Genomic DNA, 24,595 nt, shown 5'->3' with positions numbered 1-24,595 from the left:
TTCTTTTATTTCATCCAACTCTTAGCATAAATCTTAACGATTATACCTATTTGTTTGTACAAGTCCCGGAACACTTGAGATTGGGACTCGGTCCATTCCCAGCTCCCAACAAAAAATGGCTGAAGTTAGAGCTAATAACAAAAATATGAAATAAATAGGTATCAATTAGGAAACAATCTAAAATCACATGAGTGCTACGGTGTAAAAAGTGCCTCAGTCCAGGCGGTTCAAATACAAATTAGTATATCAAATTCATTTAACGACTTGGCCCAGTTGAAGAGCATTATCTTCTCACTCCCTGGTATTCTCCATTGGATCGCCCTTTACCCGGAAAACCACGTGCAAAGGGCGCCTTGGCATTGGTGGTCACATAATAGTTCCCTCGAGCTCTGCATTAAAAAATATAGTTATAAAGAATACACAGACATATTTTTTAAAATGGGACTCACTTATGAGAGCAGTGTTCGCCCATTAGGACATATTCTGAATCCTTGGGCTCACACCAGCCTATCAGGTAGGAGAACAAGTTGGGACAAGGACCTGCATAAAATCCTCGAGTCGTCGTTATGGATTCAATAAAGTACGGCGTGACTTTTGTGTGATCACAGGCCAAGGTTTCTGCGGTTTTGATGGAATGATAATTTATATTAAACCGACATGTTAAATATATGGCTAGGTATGTACAATGTATATGTATGTATGTACAATACTTCTTAAGGAAATGTATAAGGAATTTTCTTTAAAATTAAAACAACAAGAAAATTTCTATTATATTAATTAGAACATTTTATTTTAGAACACTTACGAAACAAAGTGGCTGATCCCACGCAAGCCGGCTGTCTGGTGCCTCCGTTGACGTAGAAGTCCGCATGACCACTGGAGTGCCACTGCCCGAGGATTCCAGCTCCTGTGTGGACGACATCCACGAAGTGGGCATCCGTAGAATCCAGATCCCTTGAGTTATTCGCGCCCGCATAGAAGAATATCGTTGGATCCAGGGCGGTAATCCTGCCCAGCTTTCCCTCCTCGGGTTTCAAGTAGTTTGCCACCAAACCAGCGATGTGGGCACCCACACTGTATCCGATAAGGTGCATATCATCCGGCTGAACGCCACGCGGATGACGAGCTAGGTACTTTACCAGCTGGGAAATGCACAAGCTGCCAAATCGAGGAGCCCAGTCCATCTGACTCAGACAGGGTTCCTTGACCGCATCGGCATAGTCCACAATGATGATGTTGTACTCGCCCAAACTGAAATACGCCTCTCGAAGATCCGGACTGGGACTCAATGTTCTGCCGCCTCCAAATCCATGGATTATGATCTTGGTGGGATGCCGCGGATTGAAGTGCGTGTAGTACAAGGCATTCGCATCGAGGACATCTATGAATTCCGGTTGTTCCTGGGTGCGTCTCGTGTACAAATAGAACTGGATCTTTGGGTGTGGACAGCGGTACGGTTTCTGGAGGCAAGAATCTGTCACATAGACCTGCGTCTGATTTTGACCAGCCGCCACAGCAGCAGCCACAACTCCCGCATTTTGGCCAGCTACGGAGGATGTGAGATTTAAAATTCAAGATTTTAGTTGACAAACTAGTTTCGCTATAAGATATAACACTTAATTACATAACCAGCTGCTGGCATCAGCGACATTGAATGCTTGCAATTTGGCACGCTGCAAATGTCATGCGATTGCAGCTGCAACATTTAGTTGTAGAAAGTAAAAGTCAGCCTCAAACGGAAGTGACGCTATATTGTGGCTCACTGCTCGTTGTTTGCTTTTTCAAACCAACTGGGTTTATTTTTTGACAAAACGTGCTGCTCATGATATAACTGGAGCTGGCAACTGGATGCGGAATAAATATGCGTAATTTATTCATCTGATTCGTGGGGGAAGGAAAACCCATTTGAGATCGGTTTATCTAACACTTGGGTTCGTTTTCTGCGAACAGATATGCGCCAAGTGGTTCGCAATTGCGAGGAGTGCATTTCACAAATGCGGTTTTGCTACTTAAGCACTGGTATTAAATTATTGTACAACTCCCATCTATTAATTTTAAATGGTTAAAGTTTTTTGTAAGACTTTAATCAGTTATACTCATCTTAACTAAACCAATTTTTTTTTCTATATTCTATATTCTTTTTATAAATGGTAATACTTAAATGTTTTCAAAAATTTTTTATAAGAAAGTTAATTTCCAAAGGCCCAAAATTTGTTTTCTTAACTTTATATACTTTATGTCAATATTTCTATATTAAATTATGATTTAAAGGCCAATTAAAAATAATTTAATGGTGCAGCGCTTTCGAAACTTAACATTGACTGTTTTTATGGTGCCTTAAAAAATTGGTTTTTACTCAAACATATTTTTAGCTTTCATGAGCTAACATACATTTATACACAAAAATTTTAAATGGCTAGGCTTATGTTGACCCAACTAAATACTGTTTTTTGGCTTTTCTTAAATTTATGAGGTAATTAACACAGCAACATATAATTAACAATCCATTAAACCTTTTTAAAATATACTAACAAATATTGATAGAACACAAACTTGGATACACTTTATATTTATAGCAAAAAAAGAAAAAAAAACACAAATTAGTTAATTTAATAAAATTTGCAATATATACTCTGCATTTTATTAAAAGCTCTATCTGTGAACTAGTTCCAGCTAAGTTTGTGTGTCAGCAACGTTGAGCACGCCGCATGCGTAAGAAGCCGCTGTAATGCGCTTTGCATCCAAATGGCCAAATTAAAAGTCTACCAAAACATATGAGAATCGGCCTTCGACTGTCTCAGTTGGTGACGCCAAAATGTTAGAGCTACCAATTGGCCCACTTGCGGTTGGAGTACGACTAGTTACTGGTAGTTAAGAGATAACCGAGCGTCATGCAACCGGTCTGGGAAACTATTGCAGATGCAGACTCTTGTCGCTTGGCTGGGCACTGGAAATACCCGAAGATATTGGCTGCCTTATAGGGCATACAAGCCCCAGCGACACAGTGAACACGGCTTAATTCACTCCGATTTCGATGACATGTGTGTTGGCTAGACCAGCAGCTAGCTAAATTAATAATGCAATAAGCGTATTTTTACATCAGAGTCAGCAACATAATGCAACTCAACCACCCACTGAAATCGGTGATACAGTAAAAAAAGAAATATGCATAGAAACTAAACTATTGTTACATGAAATTTAAACTATTGGGTATGAAAAATTTCGCAACAAGATGAGTATTAATACCACGAAAAAATAAGTCCTTGGACTACAATTTTTGATTCTTCGGAAAAGAAACGAAATATAAAAGTATAGGGGTTTTATTAATTAATAATTGTACTTTAATACGGTCTGTAGTTTATTTTCAAAACACATTTATTAAAAACCAATTTTTTATGGTGTAGATTACATTTTGTATTTTATATCTTTCTAATATCTTTTCCTTAGCGCTATTATTTATATTTAATTTGTTTCTAAGTAGTTTTTTTTCTTTAACTTTTTTAGATCACTTTTTCTTTCTCTGTAGACATAGTTTTACCCACACTTCAATTAGCAATGGGCTGTGGTCGCGGTCATGCCTCAATTGTCTTCAGCTTTTCTGTTTTCATTTGTTTTTCACAATCGTTTATCTCCGACTTCGTGCGCTGCTTTTTCCCATCTTATGTAAGTGCACCCTCCCCCTTTTTCATTTTCCTTTCCATTCGAGCATTACGCATGCCAATTAAATGACTTTGGTTTCGGTTTCGGATTTGTTTATGTTTTATTTTGGCGGGAAAATGGCATGGAGAAATTTTTGGGACTTTTGGTTGGCCGGAAAACTCTGTCCAACTAACACAAATCAGGCCCCGAAACGGAAGCGGTCGAATGCGGAAGGAGAAAAACGAAATTGGAGGCGAAACACGAAATACTCATCGCCTGCTAAGTGAAAGATGTTTTTTGGGTTGGATCGCTTTTGACTTCGTTTATTGTTGTTTTCTGTTTGTTTTGTGGGTCTTTGTGTTTTTTATTTGCCATGAGTCATGGATATTGTTTTGGCTGGCTTTGGAGATTATTGACCAACTGACTTCGAATCGATATAGATATCAAGATATGTGTGTCATAACCTTAAGCAGCCAAAGCCAATGCATGTCTTAGTTTTAAATTTGACAAGCGTGTTAACAAAATTCTTAACCAAATTGCTTAATTTCGTGTCCGAATTACAACTATTAAATAATTGACTACAGCTATTAGATTTCAACATATTTGGCCTACTTTCGGTTTATAATTTCAGAGATTAGCTTGAGTTCAATAACCTGCAATCTGGCCCTGCCATTCTAAATTAACTGGCGACCGTGGACCTGCCCTCTGAATCCGCCTGAATTAAAAAAACTCGACAATGACACGCACCTCGGCAACGCGCATACGCCCCATATGACACATCCATCAGCGGCAATAAAAACACAGTGCCTGGCAGTAAATATTGCAAAAGCTGCGAAGAGTGTCAAGGTGCAGGGGCATCAAAATATGAATACATAATTAAGCACCCGAAATTTCAGAGATTCCAGAGCGCTTTTAAATGGTTGGGCTCTGATTACGGCGAGACTACAAAATTCACACCTTGTCATGGCGGCATTTTTGTGTGGGATGAACACTCTTAAAAAATGCGAGTTACTTGTAGAGGAGGCTCTTCAAGATATTAATATCATTGTTGACCAATATATGAGGCAAGGTCGCAATGAGGGAAAAGAAAACGATGTTAGTTATTGTGCAACAAATTTAAAACGACGCCAATTCGAAGTGTCAACAAAAACAGATACAGAAACAGAAAAAACAGCATGGACACAATGACAGGGCCAAAAGAAAGGTGCCAGCCAGGGCGAAAGTAAAAGTTTAACTTAAATTTATCTCGGTTTTGGGTTTCTTTTAGCACAACATACAACACATACGAACCGGCGAATTCCAGGCGGGAGAGTGTAAAACTCACGCAGAGCAGCTGCAGCCAAAAGTCTGCACTGTTCGGTTTCCTCACACACTTTAGCCACATTTTTTCTTGTTTTATTTTTTATTTTTGCTACTTTTAGCTTAAATTGCAATTGCAACTGAGATTATATAACTGGGCTATAAGAGCGCAATCTCCGAACTCTTCTTTGGTCTTTGGGCTTTGGGTCAAGGTCTGCTTGTTGACCGGCGGAACGACTACTGATCTCAAAGTGCAAAACTCTTTCTTAGGTACCAGCTCGAGAGCTGGTCATTGGACTCAATTTCGATTTCAATGCACAGCAAGACGACGGCGAAGCTGGCGAGGCATAATTCCGGCTGCCTCTGCACAGAAATTGATTCAGTTTTCGGTTTTCAGTTTTGGGTTTTACCACACACACACACTTCTTTTATTTTTGCGGGCACGCGCGGTCTCTTAAAGAGATTATATTCGGGGCTTGGATTATTTGTACCGCCTCAAAGTTCGCGGGCACGTGCTATTTGGTTGCGCTCTGGCAAGCCACTGACTGTCGAGTTCGTGTCCGAAGTCTTTCGTTTTCGGTGGCTGCCCGAAAAGTTCGCACCGGCATCCAAAAGCTCACTCAATGCGAAAAGCTTTCAGTTTGCTTTGGTATTTTATTTTAATTCGAGAAGCCGTTGTAAGGGTTACAAAAAAGTTTTGCAAAATCAAAACATTTAAAAAAAACGCTAATTTTAACTTTGAAGCCAGTTAAATTGATTGGTAATACCAAATTTTAAATGAAATTTTGGAACTACAAATGATTTTTCTTTTTTGCTTTACAAAAAGTTTGCAGAGAACGTTAGTAAGAAAGATTTTGGAGATTTTAAATTTATGTAATGTGCCTTAAAGTATGCCAAGATATATATATATATTTTTTAAATGCAAAAAAGGCAATCAAATATAAAAATTCATTAATAATATTATTAAGTAACTCTAAAACTCTTAGAAAATGAATTAAAAGAGTATCCTAAGAAACTGTAACTATCAATAACCATCACTTGGCCTTAACTTAAAGCTAATTCCCTGATTTTACGAATTTCCGAAATATCAAATTCGACTTCAACAAGGGGACCTTTAGCAAAGGGAGAAACCTCGTGGGTGCTGAGAAAATACGAGCCTGAGGCACTGAAAAAAATATGAATTTAGTGAATACAACATAAAAAAAATAAATAAAATCATACTTTTCCGAAACAAAATAACCCATTTGGGTATTGGGCATGTTGGAGTAGTGACTGCATCGCTGTGAAAAGAAGTCGAACCATCCTCCACACTGCTGAGCCCAAAAACCCCTTCCAGATACAATGGACTCTCCATAATAGATGGCTGCCCTATAGTGATTGCAATTGTAAAATCTCCAATTGCTGATATAACTGCAACCCCTTTGATTTAGCTGATCGAGATTGGGATAGAAATCAGCATGACCCATTGGCGGCAGCATGGAGAAAAAGAACGGATCGGTGTGTATGATGTCCACAAAGTCCGCATCACTGGAATCCAGTTTTTGCTGCAGCGAAGGTAGCATCATGAAGCCAGGACCCGCAGGATCGAGACCAGTAATCCTGGCCAGAGGCTGGCTCACATAGTTGGCCACCATTCCAGCCACTTGGGCACCCAAACTGAAGCCAATCAAGTGGATATCTTCACGCCTGCTTATGCCACTCGATATTAGATTATTTATCATCTGACCCAGACACTCGGATACGATTGGAGCATTATTCACGGCCCAGGGAAAATAGCAGGGCCAACGCACCAATGTCTCATAATCCACAGAGATTACATTTACAGGCTGAGTTTGGAGCAGCACATCTCTTACTTCCAGATTCGGTGTCAAATTTCTGTTTCCTATAAAGCCATGAATCAAAATTTTCAGTGGCAGACGAGGCTCGAAGAGATCTTTTTGTGGATTGAGGGGATCCAATTGAATGGGATCATCACGTGTTTGGCTAAAGAAAAATACGAATTAACAATGGTTTTTTGTATTAAATTTCACTCACTTGGTATAAAGCCAAAAAGTAACTCGCGAATTGGGACATTTTTGCTCGGCAAAAACACAAAATTCAGGCAGCCAGCCTCTCAGCTGTTTATCTGCTTTGGAGCAGCCAAAAATAACGAAGAGGAGGATCACAGTGCTATATTTGCTCATGACTAAAGTCTAAATTGATCTAAGCTCAGGCTCTAACGCAAGTTCTATTAAATTTGCACTGCCTAACATTGAAAATGGCATGGAAAATGAGGGCCCATATAAAAAGCAAATACTGGCAGCTGATAAAAAGTCAAGGTTGCCAAAGGTGGTATAGTTGGAGGGTGGGTGAAGAAACAGTGGGTCAAGGTCGCTGCGGGTGGGGTTAGGTGTTAGAAACTGGTAATGAAATTGCCGTACAAGAGCAGCGGAGAACAGTGATGATTTACAGAGGAAGGTTACTATTTATGAATAAAATTACAGGTAAATAAATTGGCTTAAATGCTGAAAGGTCGTATGTCATTAAATTAGTTTTAAAATATATTTAGAATGTATTATTAATGTTATAATAATAAAATTGCAAATTTGGGTAGCAAATTGGTTTAGTTGATTTTAATATTAGAAAGCTAATGGTATATTTAAATTAAGTTTAATAATTTCCTTTAGATATCTTTCTGTCAACCATGCTCATTAATGAGTTAATAAATTGTTTTTTAATCATAGCCTTATATTAACACATGTTTGACTTCCTATTTGCCGATTTTATTTTGAATAAGATTCAGATTGATTTTTACCTGCTGCAGACTACATCATCTGGTTTACCCCCAGGAAGTAATCAGCTTTTTTTTTGGAAATCTAACGTTAGTAGTTTATTTGCAATCTCTTTCATAATTTAATTTTCAATTACTAAAACTCTATCCTATCTAAACACATTTCTCGACAAGGGCTCTTCATCCTCCCGATCTATCCAGTCCAATTTCTTGTCCAAATCGCCCTCATCCATTTTTACAATCACTTTCACCGCCTCCAGTTCGAGAAAAGCCTCCAATAGCTGTGGCTCATAGTCATCGCCGATTTCATTGTGTTCCAGATTCAGATGGAATTTGGCCAGTGCCTGGCTATTGTCCACATCCTCCAGTTTGCCCAGGGCATAGGGTGAATTACTTGCAGTCTTGAGGAAGTAGGAACCTTTTATATCTTCCGATACGTGATATCCCATTTGGGCCTGGGCCCCGGTGGTGGGACAAAGTCTAAGGAGCTGGACCAACCAGCTGGAACATTGGCGTCCCCAAAAACCCACGGTGGAATTAATGGACTCGGCATAGAAACGAGGAGCTCTGTCATGATTGCAACTGCCCGGATCTTCCATATTCTCCTCCATGCAGCCAGGTTGTTGGGCTCCGAAGTTGGGATAGAAATCCACATGACCCGAGGCACGCAGCATTCCACGACCGAAAACATCCGTGTGGATGACGTCCACAAAGTCGCCATCGCTCGGGTCCAAACGTCTTGAATCGGGTCCCAAAATAAACAAAGGCTTGGCCGGGTCCAGTCCCGTGATCCTTCTCAGCTTTCTCTTCACATAGTTGGCCGTCTGACCCGCCACCTGACCACCCAAACTGAAGCCAATCAGGTGGATCTGTTCATTGGCCACTATTCTTCGATCCACCAGGTTGTTGATCAACTGCGCCAGACACCGACTGACCAGCGGAAGATTCTGCACCGCCTGAATGTAGCAGGGATATCGCACCAGTGGCCCATAGTCAATTGAGATCACGTACACATCCTCGTTGTCCAGAAGTGCAGGACGTATAAACGAGTTGGGCGCAAAGTCACGGTATCCTGTGTAGCCATGGATGAGGATCTTGAGGGGGCGTGGCGGCTGGAAGTCCCAGGGATTGAGGTCCAGCGGATTTAGCAGGATCGGATTACTCCGAGTGGAGCTTATTTAATTGTGAGTAAAAAAAAAAATTATAGAGTCATCCAAAATATTATTTAAAATCATTGAAAGTATGTGACAATAGAACAAATTTTTAAAATGGTTTTGCAACCAGAAAGCCAAATTCATTTAATTAAAAAAAACCCTTATTAAAGGAATCAAGAGTAAATTATATTAAAAATTAACTAAGGCTTTTTAAGGAAATTTTTTTCTCATAGTTTACGCCATGTTTATGCATTAATCCTTTTAGTAAAAAAAATAACATGTTCCTTAAATAAAGGAAATTTGTTTACTTTTTAATTTATATGCAAAGTTCTCTTTTTATTCTTTAAGAACTTTGTAAGTTGTTCTAGCCCTGATACTTACTTGGAATATAGCCAGAAGGAGACATTTTTATTGGGACATTCCCCACGCACCACTTGGCAGGCGGGATCTAGGAGACCCACCAGCGGATTGGCAGATGCACTCCAAACAAAACCTATCCAATGATTTAGTAAACATTATAAGCTCTTAACTTCTGGATTCACTCACCCAGCAAAGAGAGCCACGCAGTCGACTTCATGTCGTCATTAACTTGAAATAGTACTCGTACTTCTAGGGCCGTGTGTAGACTGGGTTCCGGGCACCGAGAGTCGTTGCTATTTAAGTGGAGCGGCTATCGCAGGCAGCGATCAGTCTATTGGTAACTGATTGAGCCACTGGCATACATAAGCACCCACACAGGGGCAAATGGTGGTGTCAAATGGTGTGTTGGATTGGTCTCAAACAAGAACGAAAGTAGTCGAGGATCGCGATGTTGGCGGAGCTGTTATGTTGTGTTTGAAAAGCGAGTGGCTTATTTAAGGGACTTTGAGATTTACTTTCGCTTTAAGAACCAATTTGATATGGTTTCCGCCTTGAAATCGGAAATTTCATAAGCTGTTGTATATATATATATATGTATATTAAGTGGAAAAGTTGCAATTATTTAAAGCAATGGCACTTTTTGTATTTATATTTGCTGGAGATTCTTCCTCGTTAGTGAAATAATGTCAACTGTGATCTAAAGATAATAATAACTTCACTAACTTAATAACTTCCTTAAACTTATGTTTTTTTTAATTAAAAAGTTCGTTTAAAAGATAAGACCTAACACACAATTAAAACTAAATAACCAAACCCTAATGACTAGCAAAAAGTGTTAATTTGCCTAGTTTATTCGATAGGCTTTTACGCTTGAACTATTTTTTTGCGTCAGTGAAAGTAAAGTATTGACTAATTTCTAAGCAAATTAGTTGGTCCATTTGCTTGGCCAACACATTTATTAATTGGCAGTTTTTTCACTTAATTCACAACTGAAGTGTCAATATTTGAATCCACACCCGATTGAATTGAACTACTGCTACACAATGTGGCATACAATTTTCTGACACTCTTTTTAAAGTAATATAATTAATTTGGCTGCTTTTTATATGTTGTAATTTTCAGTTACATTTATTTTGAACGGCTTTTGCATTAACAGACTCTGTTAAATTAACATAAAATTTAATAGTGACATAGCAGTCAGCTTGTGACACTTAGCATTAACAGAAAAGGGGGATTCCTGAAACTTATAAAAATATTTTCTTAAAAACGTATAAGTTGATTAATATTCCATAAAACATTGCGGAATCATGCAGAAGGGAATTATTTAATATATTTAATAAAAATTAAAAAACTAAACAACTTATCATCAATAAATAATGTAAAGTTGTAATACGCATTTTAAGTGTATGAAATGGGCAATACATTTTAAATTTAATTTAAATGACAGTCGTGAGAGCCCCTAACTTTTTGGTATATTTGCATGTTTCGGCTACGGTCTCACTAATAAATATATAATATTTTCGAATGTTTTGAAAATTATCAGTAAAACTGAATTTTAAGCATCGCTGATTAGGATCGCCCGTGTCCGAAGCACCTTACATAATGGCCAAACAACAGACCTGGGATCAAATGCGTCAGATCTTCGTCCAGGCGGTGAACGCAGTGCATCCTGAGAAGATATTCGCCGATTTCCAGAGCTTCGATTTGCGTCCCCAATGCCAATGTGGAGAAAAAGCTTGTGAGGCATGCATTAAACTCAATGGAGAACGACAGGATATTAGCGGAAAGAAATGCCATATTGTGGGCTTTGGAAAGGCCGTGCTGGGTATGGCCAACAAAGTGCATCAGGATCTGGGCACCTTTTCGGCCGGCGGAGTCCTAAGTGTCCCCGTGAACACCCTAAAACAGTTCCATCAAACCATTGCACCTGGTTTGACCATACACGAAGGAGCACCCAACAATCTGCCGGATGAGGTGGCTCTAAAAGCAGCCCAGGAAATCAAGAGTTTGGCCGAGAGGATGACCCCCCAGGACATACTTTTCGTCTTCATTTCTGGTGGAGGATCTGCTCTACTACCTTTACCCCGTCCACCTTTAACCCTGGAGGACAAACGCTCCATTGCAGACAAGCTGATGAAACGGGGAGCCAGCATCCAGGAGATTAATGCCGTGAGGATTGCCTGTTCGGACATCAAAGGTGGACGCTTGGCTAGGTTTGCCAGACAGGTAGGACTCCTGGTGACCTTTGTGCTCAGCGACATCATAGGAGATCCCCTGGAACTGATAGCCTGTGGACCCACCATTCAACCCGGAGTACAAACCTCTCCAACCGACATTCTCAAGAAGCATCAGATGTGGGATGAGCTGTCCCCAGAGATACAAAAGGTGTTTAAGGCACCTGAAAAGCCGGAGAAACTCGTACTACCAGAGCACAAAATCTTTGTGGTGGGCAGCAATGTGATAGCCACTTCAAAGGCTTCAAAAGAAGCCCAGAAACTGGGCTACATTCCCTGCATCCTAAGTTGCAGCGTTCAAGGCGATGTGACCCAAGTGGCCAACGACTATATGCGATTGCTGCAAGGCATCCAGGAGGCCAGACAGCAGGGCATACGTGATCCGCAGCTGAGGGAAAAGTATGCCTTTGGAGAGAGTAGTTTTCCGGGGTTCAAGAAGTGCCTAGAAGAGCACTTGAGCAGCAAGAAGCCACTGTTCCTCATCTGCGGAGGCGAGCCAGTCATAAAAGTTTGTATAATCATACCTCAAAATGTCTCAAATTCACTAATTTACCTTTTTAATCTAGGTAACTGGGCAGGGATTGGGTGGCCGGAGTCAGCATCTGGCTTTGCTGATGTCGCAGGCTCTGCATCGCGACGAGACCATGCGGAATTGCACCTTTTTGAGCGCCGGAACCGATGGCATCGATGGACCCACCGATGCTGCAGGCGCCATTGGAGACAGCATCGTTGTAGAATCGTATCTAAGTGATCATACCCTCGATGAACTGGCCGAAACACTGCGAAATTGCGATAGCTACAACTTCTACAAGAATCTCGGACAGGGCGAACACCATGTGATCACTGGCCACACGGGAACCAATGTGATGGATTTGCATTTCCTGGTCGTGCCTTAGTATACCAAACCCCCCATAAATACTTCTATGTATACATATACTATATACATAAATATGGGGCAATTCGTTAATGGAGCTGCTCTTGAACCGCAGTCGTTTGAATTTGTTTTTACGATTTTCCTCTTTAATTTTGCTCTATGAAATTTTTACGAGTTTTTTCATTAACATTTTTAATATCCATTCAAATTCAAATAATTTTGTGATCTTTATGCTCTGAGACATTCTCCAGTGACAGCATAAACTGGCAATTAGCTTTCGTCGTCGCCGGTTATGAAATCATTTTGGAATTGTCTTGATTGTAATTATGTGACAGTCGACAGATGTGATAAATCAATTTGTATATGCCATCACCACAGCATAGCTTAAGTATATATATAAATATCTTGAGTAATTTCCATTTCTTTTGTACTGCGTCTCCATAAAAATGCGCTGCTAATAAATCATCTTAATTGTTGGAAACGCCAAAGGCAAACAGTAGCCAGCGAGCCAACTACAACAATAGCCCAGCTATAATTGCAATTAAAAATGTAAATTTATTTGCTTCGCTGTATTTTTAGCAAACTGAAACACTGAATAACTGAAACTAAAACGCGACGCGCGCCCAGTTGCAATTTATAAAATTTTACTAGCTAACACTTTGACTGCATATTTTTCTAATTGTGATTGTTTTGCCCGCTTCTATCAGCACTTCTCATTGTTTACTCCCTGCGGTATAGTATAATTATTTCGCCGCGTATTTGCCACAATTATTTAATAATCACATTCGCCAGTCACACTCTCTTGTGCTATTTTTGTTCGATTAGGTTTGTTATTAACTACATTCTGTAGTTTATGCATTTGCCGCCAACGGGGATGACTGAGCTCTGATTCCTTTGAAACTATACTATGATATGACTGAGATCTATCTATCTGCTGCGCGCAAAAGTCATTTGTCTCTGCGCTGAACTGTCCTCAGAAATCAATGTTTGCAAAGTACATGAATGACTCAAGTCTTCATTAAGAAAGAAATTTTATAGATTTATCAATATTAAAGCCCAAACAAAATCTTATTATTTTTTTTCTACAACATATTTTAGAGAAGTTTAAATTTACATTTGGTTTAACTTAAACAGAAAACTTTTGAAATAGTATAAGATTACGTTGAAATTGTCTTTTATTCCAATTACATAGTCCCTCTTAATCTAAAAATCTGATTAAATATGGGAAAGCAACAGCACGTAACTGGAATAGTATGAGATATAGCTGATCTTCTAAGAGATTACCAGGAAGAGGCTGATCTCATTACATGCCTCATGTGTCAATGGACTGCCTTTAATCAAGAGCTTGGCTGCCTACTGGTGGTCATGCTGGGCCCACTCCGAGATCCATGGCAGGCGATTAGAATCGCTTCCGTTTCCGCTTCGGATGGCACAGATGTCATCATCATCGGCGGCAGGCTATATTTAACATTTTTATTAGCCACTGACCAGTGACCACCAGCAGCCTCCCATGCTCGTGGAATGTCGCGTCAATTTGTCTGGCCGGGCATGGCAACAATCTCGGCGAGCATCTCATCCATCTCATCCTCCTCCTATAGCATCAGTACAGCGGAGCATCGGAGCAGCAGATACGGCCATCGGCCATGGAGTGCAAGTGTCGCGTTGATTTATTAATTAAGCATTGGAGCGAGGCAGCTGAGCAGCTGAGCCACGCGTGGCAGCTGCTGACGACGACGATGCTAATGAAGTACTCGCTGGAAATTTTAATTAACGATCCCCGATTCGATCGCCATATAGCATAGATTCTTGTTCTTGTTCTTGTGTTGACTTATGACATCACACCCAGAATGCCCAGAATACCCAGAATGCCAAGAACACTAAGCACCAGCTGCCAGCAGCCAGAAGCGATCTCATCGCCAGACAAACTGACGACGCTTATCACATGTACGACATGTACGTATGTACGCTCAAAAAATGCTGAACATTGCGCATACGCCGCGTGGCCCCAAAGCAAACAATTAAACACTATTCACCGCACGTCGCCAGCGGGGCGACATACATAAATTTCATTCGTTCGTCTGTTCTTAATTTGTCTAGACAATGGCAAAGTTCACTACGAACAAATATAATATAGGCAAAGTTCAATTAACGCTCGTGTCACATGCCTTAGTTGGGGGCAAATGGATACAAATTCGAAAAAGTGAAGGAACGGAAAGAAATTTGCATACTGCTGGGAAAACGTCTTGACTAACCCCCATGTGAGTCACTTTCCAAAGACTTCAGATGGAATCTCTTAATTTGAAGCAGATGTGTGTGGGGGAGTATTTCGGCAGATTTTAGGGGGTTCAAGCATGGTGAACTTTTGCGGCAATGAACTTGACAAAGCGCTGGTAATTGGGCAACAAAATTCGAAGAACATTAACAACATTCTCTTAAAACACGAGCTTAACTTATTATAAAATTCCAAAAAAATATATTAACAAAATAACGTAAGTATTTGTAAAATAAAAGACAAGTCATTTTCAATAAATAATATTTCGGATACATTTTTGGTTGATTTTAATATTTGGTCGTTTTGATTGAAGATTTAGATTTAGAAGATTTATGGTATACAAATAGAAAGGGGACAAGTTGTAAAAACTCGTATAAATTACAATTTGATACGGTATACAGCCATAAAATATGTTTAAAACTTTAGATACGCTTCAGTCTAAATAAAGTATAAACTTGCGACTAATTTTTCATAGCCTTAGACGTTGTCTGAAACTTAAAATCGAAAAATTTGCTTGAAGAGTTGGCAGATTCTTGAAAAAGCGATGAACTGGCTGGTTTTTGGTCTTCTACTTCTCAGCGTATCCTTTGCGATGGAACAGGACGAGGCCACGCCCTATATTTGCGATGGAAAGGACGATAGGGTCTGTGACCAGTACCGCTGCATGTGCCGAAGGAAGCCTTCCACGAAACCGGACCAATATTTCACAAGAACCGAGTATGAATTTTGAAGATAAATTATAGACACTTGTCTTTTGTTTTTGGGGGTAAATCTCAGGCCTTGGCTTCCATCAGCTCGTCCTGTGATTGTGACCACAGTTCTGGGGACGTGATCATCTTTGGGATGGCAGGCTGCTCAACCAGCCTTAACTTCCGATCATTGAGCAATTGCCGCGCCAGATAGATGAATGGTTTATCCAGATTAAAGCCCGATTTGGCCGATATATCAAAGTACATTAGGTTCTTCTTGCGGTGGAACTTCACTTGAGTGTCATCCACTTGGCGCTTTTCCTTCAAATCCACCTTGTTTCCGCAGATCACAATGGGAATGTTGTTGCAGACGCGAACCAGGTCACGATGCCATCCTTCCAATTTATCATAGCTCTTGCGGGAGGTCACATCAAACATGATAATGGCGCAGTGGGCTTGTATATAGTATCCATCGCGCATTCCGCCCAATTTCTCCTGACCAGCGGTGTCCCATACGATGAAAGGAATCCCTCCGCGATCAGTGCGAAAGGTCAAACGATTCAAACTCACACCCACCGTGGGCGCATACTTCCACTGGAATTTACCAGATAAATGGCGTTCTATAAAAGTACTTTTTCCCACCTCCGCTTCGCCAAGAAGGACCAACTTGAATCCGTCCATTGTGCTTTATTTTCTATAAACAAATTTGGATTTTGTAGTTTGTAAGTGTTGTTTGCAAGTGTTGTTGGCTCAGAGGTTTGCTTGTGTCTGAGCAAGTTTAGATCAAATTGCTTGGAGGTACAAAGTTTGGCTTGCTATGTCAGATAAACTAAAAAGCTGTTTGAAAAATATTTAAAATTATTTTTAGAATAATTATAGCAATATCATCCTTTTTACTTTTACTTGACTACTAAACAAGCAATATCAAACCTTAAAACCAAAAACTTTAAAAGTCTTTCAAAAGTCATCTTACAAAGTATAACTTAAAAAGGTTTTCTACAAACTCTTAGCTCCCCAAAACAGCTTTTCCGATCTTGCAACATTTTGAGTACTGATGTTCATCGAAACAATTACGGCTAACCGATGTTGGCATTAATAATTTCTGGCTGCTACTTGCCATTTATCAAATGCAGTGATCTACCCATATGCCGAATGGGCAGCTTAATGTCAATCGGCTCTTTGCGGGGCTCTTGGTTTTGTTTTTTTTCTTTGGTTTTTATTGAGATTTCTGAGCTCTGGGCCATTAATGCATTACAAATAGGTGCGGCAGACCGCAACAGCAACATGGGTAAAAGGGACTTGGCCGCAGACGCTTCGGTGCCGTTGACCAACGTGACTGAGATTGAGATTGAGGACTCTGGCTACCTGAAAAAAAATAATGAAAAACGAACAAAAAATCAGGCAGCAGACGACCTCAAGTGTAAGGCAGCGCAATCGAGTTGCTGGTGCAGCAGCAACAGCAGCAGCAGCAACATGCAACATCCACAGTCCAGAAGCAGTTCAAGTTTGCGCCGAGGAATTCCTTGCCGCTGAAATAATTAAGCATTGCAACATTGTTTATTGTAGCTCTTGCTGCTGTTGTTGCTGCTGCTGCTGTTGTTGTTGCTGCTGCTGCTGGGGTGTTGCAGGCTCGTTTAACAAGGCAGCCAAGTTCTCAACAAGTGCCTCCTCCTGTTCTACAAGTTTTTGCCTCTCCACTTGATTTTTTTTTTGTTGGCCGTTGGTGCCACTCTAAGGAATTTCCATTTTATTTACATTTAGAATGTGCCGAACGGACTCGTCGCATGTAAAGCGGGCCAAATCGAAAGCTATTAGACCTATTAGCATATCGTAGCTGGAACATGGCAAATTTAGTGGCAACATTGTTGCCGTCGCCCCGATAAAAGCACAAAAAACTCATGCGTCCACGTTTATTACCGCATCGAAATGCCATAATGCCGTCGTATAAAAAGAATAGGAAGTAAGGCCATATATATATATAAATAAAGAAAAATAAATGTAGCAAATGCCAATCGATTGGCGTTCAATTTACAGCGTTTACCTGATTGTTGTGGCCAGCCCACAGTTAACTTAATTGCCACTTCCCAAGCACTTTATTTACGGAAATGCGGGCTGCCAAGCGACAATTTTTACACTACAAGAAATATATATATTTTTTTGGTACAATTGGTACAAAATAAATTAACAAAATAAAGAAAAATTAAGTTGAATGTATAGTATTTTATTTTAAAATGGTGAAACCGCCTATTAAAACTCATTGGTTTGCAAACTCAAATTTATAGGCCTATTCTATCTTTGTACTGCTAATTTACTCAAATTATTCAAATAATTATTTAAAAGTTAAGTTAAACACAACAAACGTATTTTATAGATAACCAATGGTGCAATTTTTCAAAATTATAGAATGCCTAAACTTAATATATTTTGGACTTCATTTTTTGATGATACCTTTTTTATATAATTCCAGAGCTACCTTAAATTAATTACTTTTTAAAAAATATAAAATATTTATAAAATCTAAAATTTTTTAATTTTTTTTTGAGGATATCTTTTATTAGTTAAATCAAAACACTAACTGTAAGTTAATTATCTTTTGAGATATATATTTCCCCAAGTGCATCGACTGTGTGAAAGTGTTGTCAATGCTGCCGTTTGGCCATAGCCTACAATTGAGATCTGGTGATCGAGTTGGAAAGGAAAACAGCGAGAAATAATAACAACAACTAAAAATTTTCCATAACCTCAAAAAAAGGGGGGGAGAAAAAATATAAAAAAAATGCGGCGGCTATTTATAAAATGCGCAATCTGTGAGATGCGTGCGGCTATCTGTCCGTCGGTCTGCCCCTCAGTCTGTCGATGCCGCCAGCTGTGTGCCAAGACAACGATGCCCCCTCAAACCCCCCAAAACCCCCCTTTTTAGAGCGCCCTCCCTCCCCCCAGCCCCCTTCACTGTGTTGTCTGCGTTTATTGATTTATTAGAAAATTCCAATGAACAAGTTTTAATACACGACACACAACGAACGATGAAGTCGATGTTGTCAGCATGCTTGTTGTGCTTTTTCCACTCCTTGTTGTTGCTGCACTTGTGTTCCTGTGGCAAAGACAATATATGGAAAGGAAAGGCTGTGCAAAAGAGATGGGGAGATACTTGCAGCAGCTGGAAAAATTAACAAGTGCAATATTTTAATTACGCTTCAGCAGCAGCAGCAGCAACAACAACCACAACAACAACAACAACGAGGGCCACAAGATCAGCAGCATCAATTAAGTTTGCTGCATGGATTTGGGCAGAAAGCGTTGCCAGACTGATTTAAGCTGGGCATATGAGGCGTATGATTGATATGGTATACCTTACATAGTAGTTTAGGTATCTCTCTGATTATTTTTTAGTAAAAAATTAAAGATTAATATGAATAATGAATAAAATAAAATATTTGTTTGAATATTATTTTAAAATTTTATGGTTCCATTTAGACCAGGAATTTTAGAAATTGTATATCAAATTTTAAATGGAAAACTTCAATCGGAAATAAAAATTAATGTGACCATCAAAGTTGTAATTATTCATTATACTTTAATAAAAAAATTCTACTATTTTTTATTACGTTTTGTTAGAGTACGTTCTTTGTTCAAGTTTCTGGTATTACTCAAGTAACACATTAATTTCTAAGCTGATAAATGCTCCCATAAAACTATATTAAAGTTATTAATAATTGAAATACAATTTAAGTACCCCATTAATTTGTATTATTCTAGCATATCGACATTAACTAGCATTACTTACTATATACTTCTCATTTCTAAGATTGTCTTACACCACTATTACTATAAAACTCTCACTTCAGCCTATCTTAACTAGATCAAGTTGCTTTAGTTTTTAGCTAGCCAAACCATCCGGCAACGCCGATGGACTCGAAAGATTATCTACTCCAAACTCTAAGCATTTTGCAATCAATTTAGATTTGCATTAGCAACGCTGCAGTCTCGAGAAGTCGGAGAAGCCGGAGATTTAGAGCCAAAAATAAACCGAACCAGTTGCCGCAGCGCCGAAAAGTCAAATGTGTAACAGCTTTAGCTTAAAGAGAGGCCCAAAGAAAGTCGAGATCGCAGCTGAGACAGAAGACTAAAGACAGAAGACTAAAGACAGAAGACTAAAGACAGAAGACTAAAGACTGAAGACTTAAGACTAAAGATTGTGTAGACTGTAGACTGGAGACTGTGGACCGAAGACTGGCGACTGAGAGAGTTGAAATATTGTAATTGTGAGTCGGGCTTGTTTGTTATTGTTGCCTTAGCGGTTGCTTGTTGTTTTTTTCGGCTTGATTAATAATTAATCGCACTCGCACACACAAAAACACACACACACACGCAGAGAAAAACACTCGCTTGTTTTAATTACTCAACTTAAATGGCGCTTTGAGCGACTTAAGCAACTTGCTTTTGTGTTCGAGAGTGTATATGCGATCGACTCTCACAACTACGAGCTCAAAACTAACTAACTAGCTGCTGGTTTGTTTTTGTAGTTGCTGCTGGGCCGCCGATGTTGCTGCCGTGCTGTTGCTGTTGCTGCTGGTAAAGTGTTGTTGTTGCTGGTCGGCTCTGCTCCGTCTCCGGATCGCTTTTGCCTGCCTGTTTGCCTTGCCTCGGCCGCTTTGGACGCTCATTCAGTTTTTTGCGCTCAACGCTCGTTGTACGGAACCGAAAAAGCGTTCGTCCCACAGTGTGTGTGTCGCCAAATCGAAAAGATCGTAGATCACAGATCGCAGATCACAGATCGCATATTACAAGCCGCCTGACACGATTCCCCCCACAGTCTCTAATCACTTTTTTTTGCTGCTGTTGTAATCTTTCGCGGTTTTTGCGGCCATAAAATAAAGTAAAAATAAGAGTTAACGCTGATAGTCGCGCCTGAAGAACAGCGCAGAAAAACACAGATCTCTCGAAGTTCTCTCGTTTCCGCGATCGCTCGTCGTCAGTCTCTCCGATTTTTTGATACCGATTCGGAATTAAATAAATATATATCTTCTCTGTGTGCTATGTGTTAGTGCGAGTGATGTGTCTGTGTGTATCAGATCCAAAAGCAAAATAGCCAAAAATCTAAGCTTGGCCAACCGTCATCATCGTCATCATCATCATCGACATCAGCAACCATGTGAAGTGCCAGTGATTTCCATAAGCTAAAATCGAAATCGCCATAGAGAGATAGATAGGTCGAAAAGTATCTTGTGGATATCTGAGTCGAACCTGTGTATAATGTATGCAACGTTCGCGAACTGCCAGAATTGGTTGTTGTTGCAGTTGCAGCCAAAGGATTTGTGGATTTTGGAGCGTAACTGAGCGGCGTGCAGCAGGTGCACCAGGTAAGCTAAAACAGAAAATACATACTAGCAAATAATGCGCATACGCCATGGTGGCCGCGTATCCAATTCGAGATCAATCGCCAATTGAACGACTCTGGCAAACAGCTGACAGGCTAAACTGGAACTCGGGTTCATTTAAATGAATCATATATAGGAGTATATACAAGTATGTGTATGTTTATGTGGGCACTGAGGCAAGCTGATAAATTATATAAATCTGAATGAAATGCGTGGGTTCAAGCATTTAATATATATCTATATATATATATAAGGGTTAAATGTGTATTAAAGAAATAGAAATGTTTATGGCAAATCGGACAATCACAACATTTCATCACAATTTTCTAAGCTATCAAGATATAAAATTATACTGAGAAGAATTTACTTTTGTTAATAAAATTAAGATAACTAAAAATTAAAAAAGAAGCAAAGTACAGCCATTTTAATAGTTTCAAAACTAGCCTTTCATAAACAATTTGTCAAGATATAAAAAAAATCCATTAAAAAATTTAAAATATATATATTGAGAAGACATTGATATTTTGATATTGTAACATTTTTACTTTTATTTCTACCGCAAAAAATAAGTTATTCCTTAACTGATAGGTCCCTTCCGCCTTCCGCTTTATATCATTGCACTCAGTTTCGTCAGATTTGCCCGCTGTCTCTGGGCAAAAAGTGAAATTCTATCTCCCGCCGCCGGACATTATCTCCGGAGACATGTGGATATCGAGTGTCAATTGCATATTCATGGGGGCCAAGTGATGAACTAAATCAACGGGACGGCATTCCACACCAATCACAATTAGCGGCTGACACTGACATTGGCCGTGGTAAATGGTAAAAACCCTTTGACCATATGCCATACACTTGTTAATTTATGACGCCATTTGGTTAATTGAATAATTATATGTGACTGGCTGGGCGTGGCCGGTGGCTGGGTTTGCTTTGGTTTGGTTTGACATCGATCACGATTGCATAAGCCCATGAGTGTGGGATGGAATCGGAATCGGAATCAGAATCTGATTCGAAATCTGAATCTGTATCTGTATCGTTTTACCCGATTTGCCTTGCTAATTGGATTGGGGCCACTAAATCAGTGTTAAAGTTCACCCCACTAGGCTCAATTAGTTTATTAATTGCCATTTGCATTTGCATTTGCGAAGCGCAAAAAACCCGTTGTCTAGGTGTGAAATTGATAGCTTCGAAATGTGCAAAGGCACCAAAATAAAACCCGATAACAAAACTAAGCAACCGCAGTGGCGCAGCAGCAGCAGCAACAGCAGCAGCAACAGCAGCAGCAGCAGCAACAGCAACATAGAAGCAACACAGCAGCAATATCAGCAATATAAGCATATATAGTATAGCAACAGCTGATGAAGAGACCATGAAGGTCTACCACTTTCGGAAATTCGACAAAAATGAAATAAAAATCGTGAGCACGCAATGAAGCAGCCAAGTTGAAGTTGGCTTCCACTTCCATCTTCCATCTTCATCTCCATCTCCATCTACATTTTCCATCTACATCTACATCTTGGCCTGGCAAATCACGTTGCTGATAACAACAACTAAGCAATGCGGCAATAATTTGCTGACCAGCCTCGCTTCACCCCGCTCTTGGCCAAGTTAAGTGGCTACTGGTCATCAGCAGCAGCAACAGCAACAACAGCAACAAGTAACTGGCTTAGGCCAACATTTTTATCAAAAGTGGTGGCATTAGCTACCCTACACCCCCCCCTCTTATTTGCCCCACCAAAAACTGGTCAGCCTCTTGAGAGACTCCCAATAGTTTCACTTATTTTACACGCATTTCTTAACGATAAATAAATTCCACAAGCAGATGCGGCCAGCAACAACAACTGCAACAACGCAACAGCGCAACAACAACTTGGCCCGGTCAGCAACAACTTTTGCTATCACGTTTCCATGCAAACAACACAGCCACAAAAATATTTTCATTGGTATTCGCTTGTACTTGAATTGCTGGGGGGAGGAGGCGGAAAAAGGGGGAGGCTGCAGCAGGTGGCAACTGCAAACTGCACACTGCAATCTGCACACTGCATACTGCAAACTGCAACTGCAACTGCATCAGCTAATGCCTCAGGTGCTTTTGGCCCGGACTTTGCACCTTTGTCTGCCGTTTGGGCCATTCTGATGCCAGATTTCCGCCTGATGTGGCGCCCCAAGGCAGCCGAGAATATAATAATATCCGATATCGGTGGCTGCCGTTCGATAGGTTTATGGGCTACACCTTGACTGAAACCATTCAGATTGCACAAGAAGTGTGATTTGAGAACCTATTCTGATTTCCAATAATTTATACAAATTTACTTAGGCATTTTATTTTTATTTATGAATTGAACTCAAGCTTTGTACAAGCTTTTATAAAAAAAAGTGTACATACATAGAGGTTTTTTTTTTTTCGAAAAAGCATTTTAGAATATTTTTCCAGTTAGCATAAGATTATTTTTAAATCGAAGTTTATTTGATTGTAAAAGTGTTTTAAATAATTATGAAAAATTGATTACTTTCTTTCCAAACTTTCAATTTTAAACTATCGCACAATTTTTATTCAATTACTATACAATTAAATTATAATGAAAAAAGTTTAAAAAAAATATTTATAATATTTTTTAAATATAATCCTGGAAATTTTTTGGTTTTGGTCCCAAACATCATTTTTATAATAAAAGTAATCCATAATAAATTAATATTGAATTTTTATTTATTAAATTGTAATAAAATTGTTTTCCAAAATAATTCGTGCGGCGAACGAGCGATATTAATTTTTATTCAAATCCAACAGGCCCATCTCAGTCACCTGCTAAACTTCTATGCTAAACGAAGATGAATGAACTCGACTTCAAGGTGGGCCCCACCAATCGATTTGGCAACGTCTTCTGTCTGTCAATTCGAGAACTGATCAATTTTGCTTTTTACTTTATATATTCTCTCTCGAAAAATATATTGTATAAGGTCAACTTCTTCAGAACCGGGCCATACAGGTTTGTCGGCCCAGAAGATGCTAAAAGCGCTGTGTAGTTTCGCTCGACGGGCAACGCGGCGTATGCCTAATGTGCGATCTTGAGTTACTTTTTCAATTCACTTTTGCCCCGGCCTTTCTCGTCGCCCCAATATCGCATGCCCCTAAATATCACGGTATCAATTTCGCAGATATATATATTTATTATATATGATTTATCATGTCTGACACTTGGGCCAGACCACTTGTCAAATGGGAAATAGCCACGAACAACGACAACGACAACGACAACATGCTGTGATTTTAGATAAATTCATAACTCAGCCCAACTTGTCTTGCCTTCAAAGTTCAAATCACTTGGCACTTGGCACTCGCATATTCATATACAAAAAAACATACACATACACAGCACAGCACAGTTTGGATCGATTGTATTTCATGTTAATTATAATTATTTATTTATGAGTTATTTTTGCGCGCGTTCATTATTCGATAAGCCTCAAATGGAGAGACACCATTTACATTTACAGTTAAACTTGTATAGTATATCGGGCACACGATATGCGGGCATAATTTCTGTTTGTTTTCATTCTGAATTTGCATTTGCGCTCTTGGCATTTCGAAGGAAGCAAAGCAAGTCAGCTGTTGCCGCTGGCGAAATTCGAATTAACGAACTTGAAATCGCTGTACAAGCTGCTCGCGAAACGATAACAAACAGCCACCGCAAATCTCTTATTATTATTTTCGTTTTCTTCTCGTCTCGGTTGTATTTTGTAGTACACTGCCAATGCGACATTAATCAGAGGGCTGAAAGAGTAGAACTCAGTTTGAAGTACAAAAAGAAATAATATAAACCTTCTAGTTTCTTGAACATATGTTTTAAGTTTTTGATAAGTGGGCCAGCAGGAAATTCCCAGAACAGTTTGATTGGGGGTCGTTGTTTGCCTAGCTTTCCCGGGGT

The 24,595-nt window shown here is 39.6% G+C and overlaps 7 protein-coding genes across 7 annotated transcripts in view; 3 read left to right on the top strand and 4 right to left on the bottom strand.

Annotated features, from left to right (window-relative positions):
• Window positions 1–15: 15 nt before the first annotated feature.
• Window positions 16–5,469, bottom strand: LOC108147980 (phospholipase A1 member A). The gene is made up of 4 exons (XM_017274789.2): window positions 4,930–5,469; window positions 806–1,546; window positions 450–618; window positions 16–389 (listed from the first exon to the last, which is right to left on the bottom strand). Exons 1-4 carry the CDS (start codon window positions 5,021–5,023, stop codon window positions 284–286), a joined length of 1,110 nt encoding a protein of 369 aa, XP_017130278.1. The 5' UTR covers window positions 5,024–5,469; the 3' UTR covers window positions 16–283.
• A 513-nt stretch (window positions 5,470–5,982) lies between these two features.
• LOC108147762 (inactive pancreatic lipase-related protein 1) lies at window positions 5,983–7,121 on the bottom strand. Its single transcript, XM_017274492.1, has 3 exons — window positions 6,973–7,121; window positions 6,160–6,921; window positions 5,983–6,103 (listed from the first exon to the last, which is right to left on the bottom strand). Exons 1-3 carry the CDS (start codon window positions 7,119–7,121, stop codon window positions 5,983–5,985), a joined length of 1,032 nt encoding a protein of 343 aa, XP_017129981.1.
• Window positions 7,122–7,838: 717 nt separating this feature from the next.
• On the bottom strand, window positions 7,839–9,696 carry LOC108148035 (pancreatic triacylglycerol lipase). The gene is made up of 3 exons (XM_017274875.1): window positions 9,409–9,696; window positions 9,244–9,355; window positions 7,839–8,881 (listed from the first exon to the last, which is right to left on the bottom strand). Exons 1-3 carry the CDS (start codon window positions 9,437–9,439, stop codon window positions 7,858–7,860), a joined length of 1,167 nt encoding a protein of 388 aa, XP_017130364.1. The 5' UTR covers window positions 9,440–9,696; the 3' UTR covers window positions 7,839–7,857.
• A 1,015-nt stretch (window positions 9,697–10,711) lies between these two features.
• Window positions 10,712–12,444, top strand: LOC108148034 (glycerate kinase). Its single transcript, XM_017274874.2, has 2 exons — window positions 10,712–11,964; window positions 12,023–12,444. Exons 1-2 carry the CDS (start codon window positions 10,825–10,827, stop codon window positions 12,350–12,352), a joined length of 1,470 nt encoding a protein of 489 aa, XP_017130363.1. The 5' UTR covers window positions 10,712–10,824; the 3' UTR covers window positions 12,353–12,444.
• A 2,428-nt stretch (window positions 12,445–14,872) lies between these two features.
• LOC108147820 (GTP-binding nuclear protein Ran-like) lies at window positions 14,873–16,067 on the bottom strand. The gene has a single exon (XM_017274573.2). It carries the CDS (start codon window positions 15,970–15,972, stop codon window positions 15,376–15,378), a length of 597 nt encoding a protein of 198 aa, XP_017130062.1. The 5' UTR covers window positions 15,973–16,067; the 3' UTR covers window positions 14,873–15,375.
• LOC108147821 lies at window positions 15,147–15,344 on the top strand. Its single transcript, XM_017274574.2, has one exon. The coding sequence runs from the start codon at window positions 15,147–15,149 to the stop codon at window positions 15,330–15,332; it is 186 nt and encodes a 61-aa protein (XP_017130063.1). The 3' UTR covers window positions 15,333–15,344.
• A 3,889-nt stretch (window positions 16,068–19,956) lies between the features above and the next one.
• The window catches only part of LOC108147972 (protein decapentaplegic), a 38,768-nt gene continuing 34,129 nt past the window's right edge, over window positions 19,957–24,595 (top strand). Inside the window, exon 1 of the mRNA XM_017274771.2 lies at window positions 19,957–20,651. Within this exon, the coding sequence (XP_017130260.1) occupies window positions 20,549–20,651 (103 nt within the window). The 5' untranslated portion in view covers window positions 19,957–20,548. The remainder of the gene's footprint in view (window positions 20,652–24,595) is intronic.

Source organism: Drosophila elegans, unplaced genomic scaffold (assembly GCF_018152505.1).
Source record: "Drosophila elegans isolate 14027-0461.03 unplaced genomic scaffold, ASM1815250v1 contig_814, whole genome shotgun sequence".
Taxonomy (NCBI): Eukaryota; Metazoa; Arthropoda; class Insecta; order Diptera; family Drosophilidae; genus Drosophila; species Drosophila elegans.
This window is presented reverse-complemented; position numbering and strand designations above follow the sequence as displayed.

What these genes read in the sequence shown, in the direction of transcription:
- LOC108147820 (XM_017274573.2), bottom strand. Translation starts at nt 15,972, where the DNA reads ATGGACGGATTCAAGTTGGTCCTTCTTGGCGAAGCGGAGGTGGGAAAA.
- LOC108148034 (XM_017274874.2), top strand. Translation starts at nt 10,825, where the DNA reads ATGGCCAAACAACAGACCTGGGATCAAATGCGTCAGATCTTCGTCCAG. An exon ending in GAGGCGAGCCAGTCATAAAA is followed by an intron (nt 11,965 to 12,022) that starts GTTTGTATAATC and finishes TTTTTAATCTAG; the next exon opens with GTAACTGGGCAGGGATTGGG.
- LOC108147821 (XM_017274574.2), top strand. Translation starts at nt 15,147, where the DNA reads ATGAACTGGCTGGTTTTTGGTCTTCTACTTCTCAGCGTATCCTTTGCG.
- LOC108147980 (XM_017274789.2), bottom strand. Translation starts at nt 5,023, where the DNA reads ATGTGGCTAAAGTGTGTGAGGAAACCGAACAGTGCAGACTTTTGGCTG. An exon ending in CTCCCGCCTGGAATTCGCCG is followed by an intron (nt 1,547 to 4,929) that starts GTTCGTATGTGT and finishes CATCCTCCGTAG; the next exon opens with CTGGCCAAAATGCGGGAGTT. An exon ending in GGCGAACACTGCTCTCATAA is followed by an intron (nt 390 to 449) that starts GTGAGTCCCATT and finishes TTTTTAATGCAG; the next exon opens with AGCTCGAGGGAACTATTATG.
- LOC108147762 (XM_017274492.1), bottom strand. Translation starts at nt 7,121, where the DNA reads ATGAGCAAATATAGCACTGTGATCCTCCTCTTCGTTATTTTTGGCTGC. An exon ending in ACTTTTTGGCTTTATACCAA is followed by an intron (nt 6,922 to 6,972) that starts GTGAGTGAAATT and finishes ATTTTTCTTTAG; the next exon opens with CCAAACACGTGATGATCCCA. An exon ending in GGTTATTTTGTTTCGGAAAA is followed by an intron (nt 6,104 to 6,159) that starts GTATGATTTTAT and finishes TATTTTTTTCAG; the next exon opens with TGCCTCAGGCTCGTATTTTC.
- LOC108148035 (XM_017274875.1), bottom strand. Translation starts at nt 9,439, where the DNA reads ATGAAGTCGACTGCGTGGCTCTCTTTGCTGG. An exon ending in TGCGTGGCTCTCTTTGCTGG is followed by an intron (nt 9,356 to 9,408) that starts GTGAGTGAATCC and finishes ATCATTGGATAG; the next exon opens with GTTTTGTTTGGAGTGCATCT. An exon ending in TCCTTCTGGCTATATTCCAA is followed by an intron (nt 8,882 to 9,243) that starts GTAAGTATCAGG and finishes CAATTAAATAAG; the next exon opens with CTCCACTCGGAGTAATCCGA.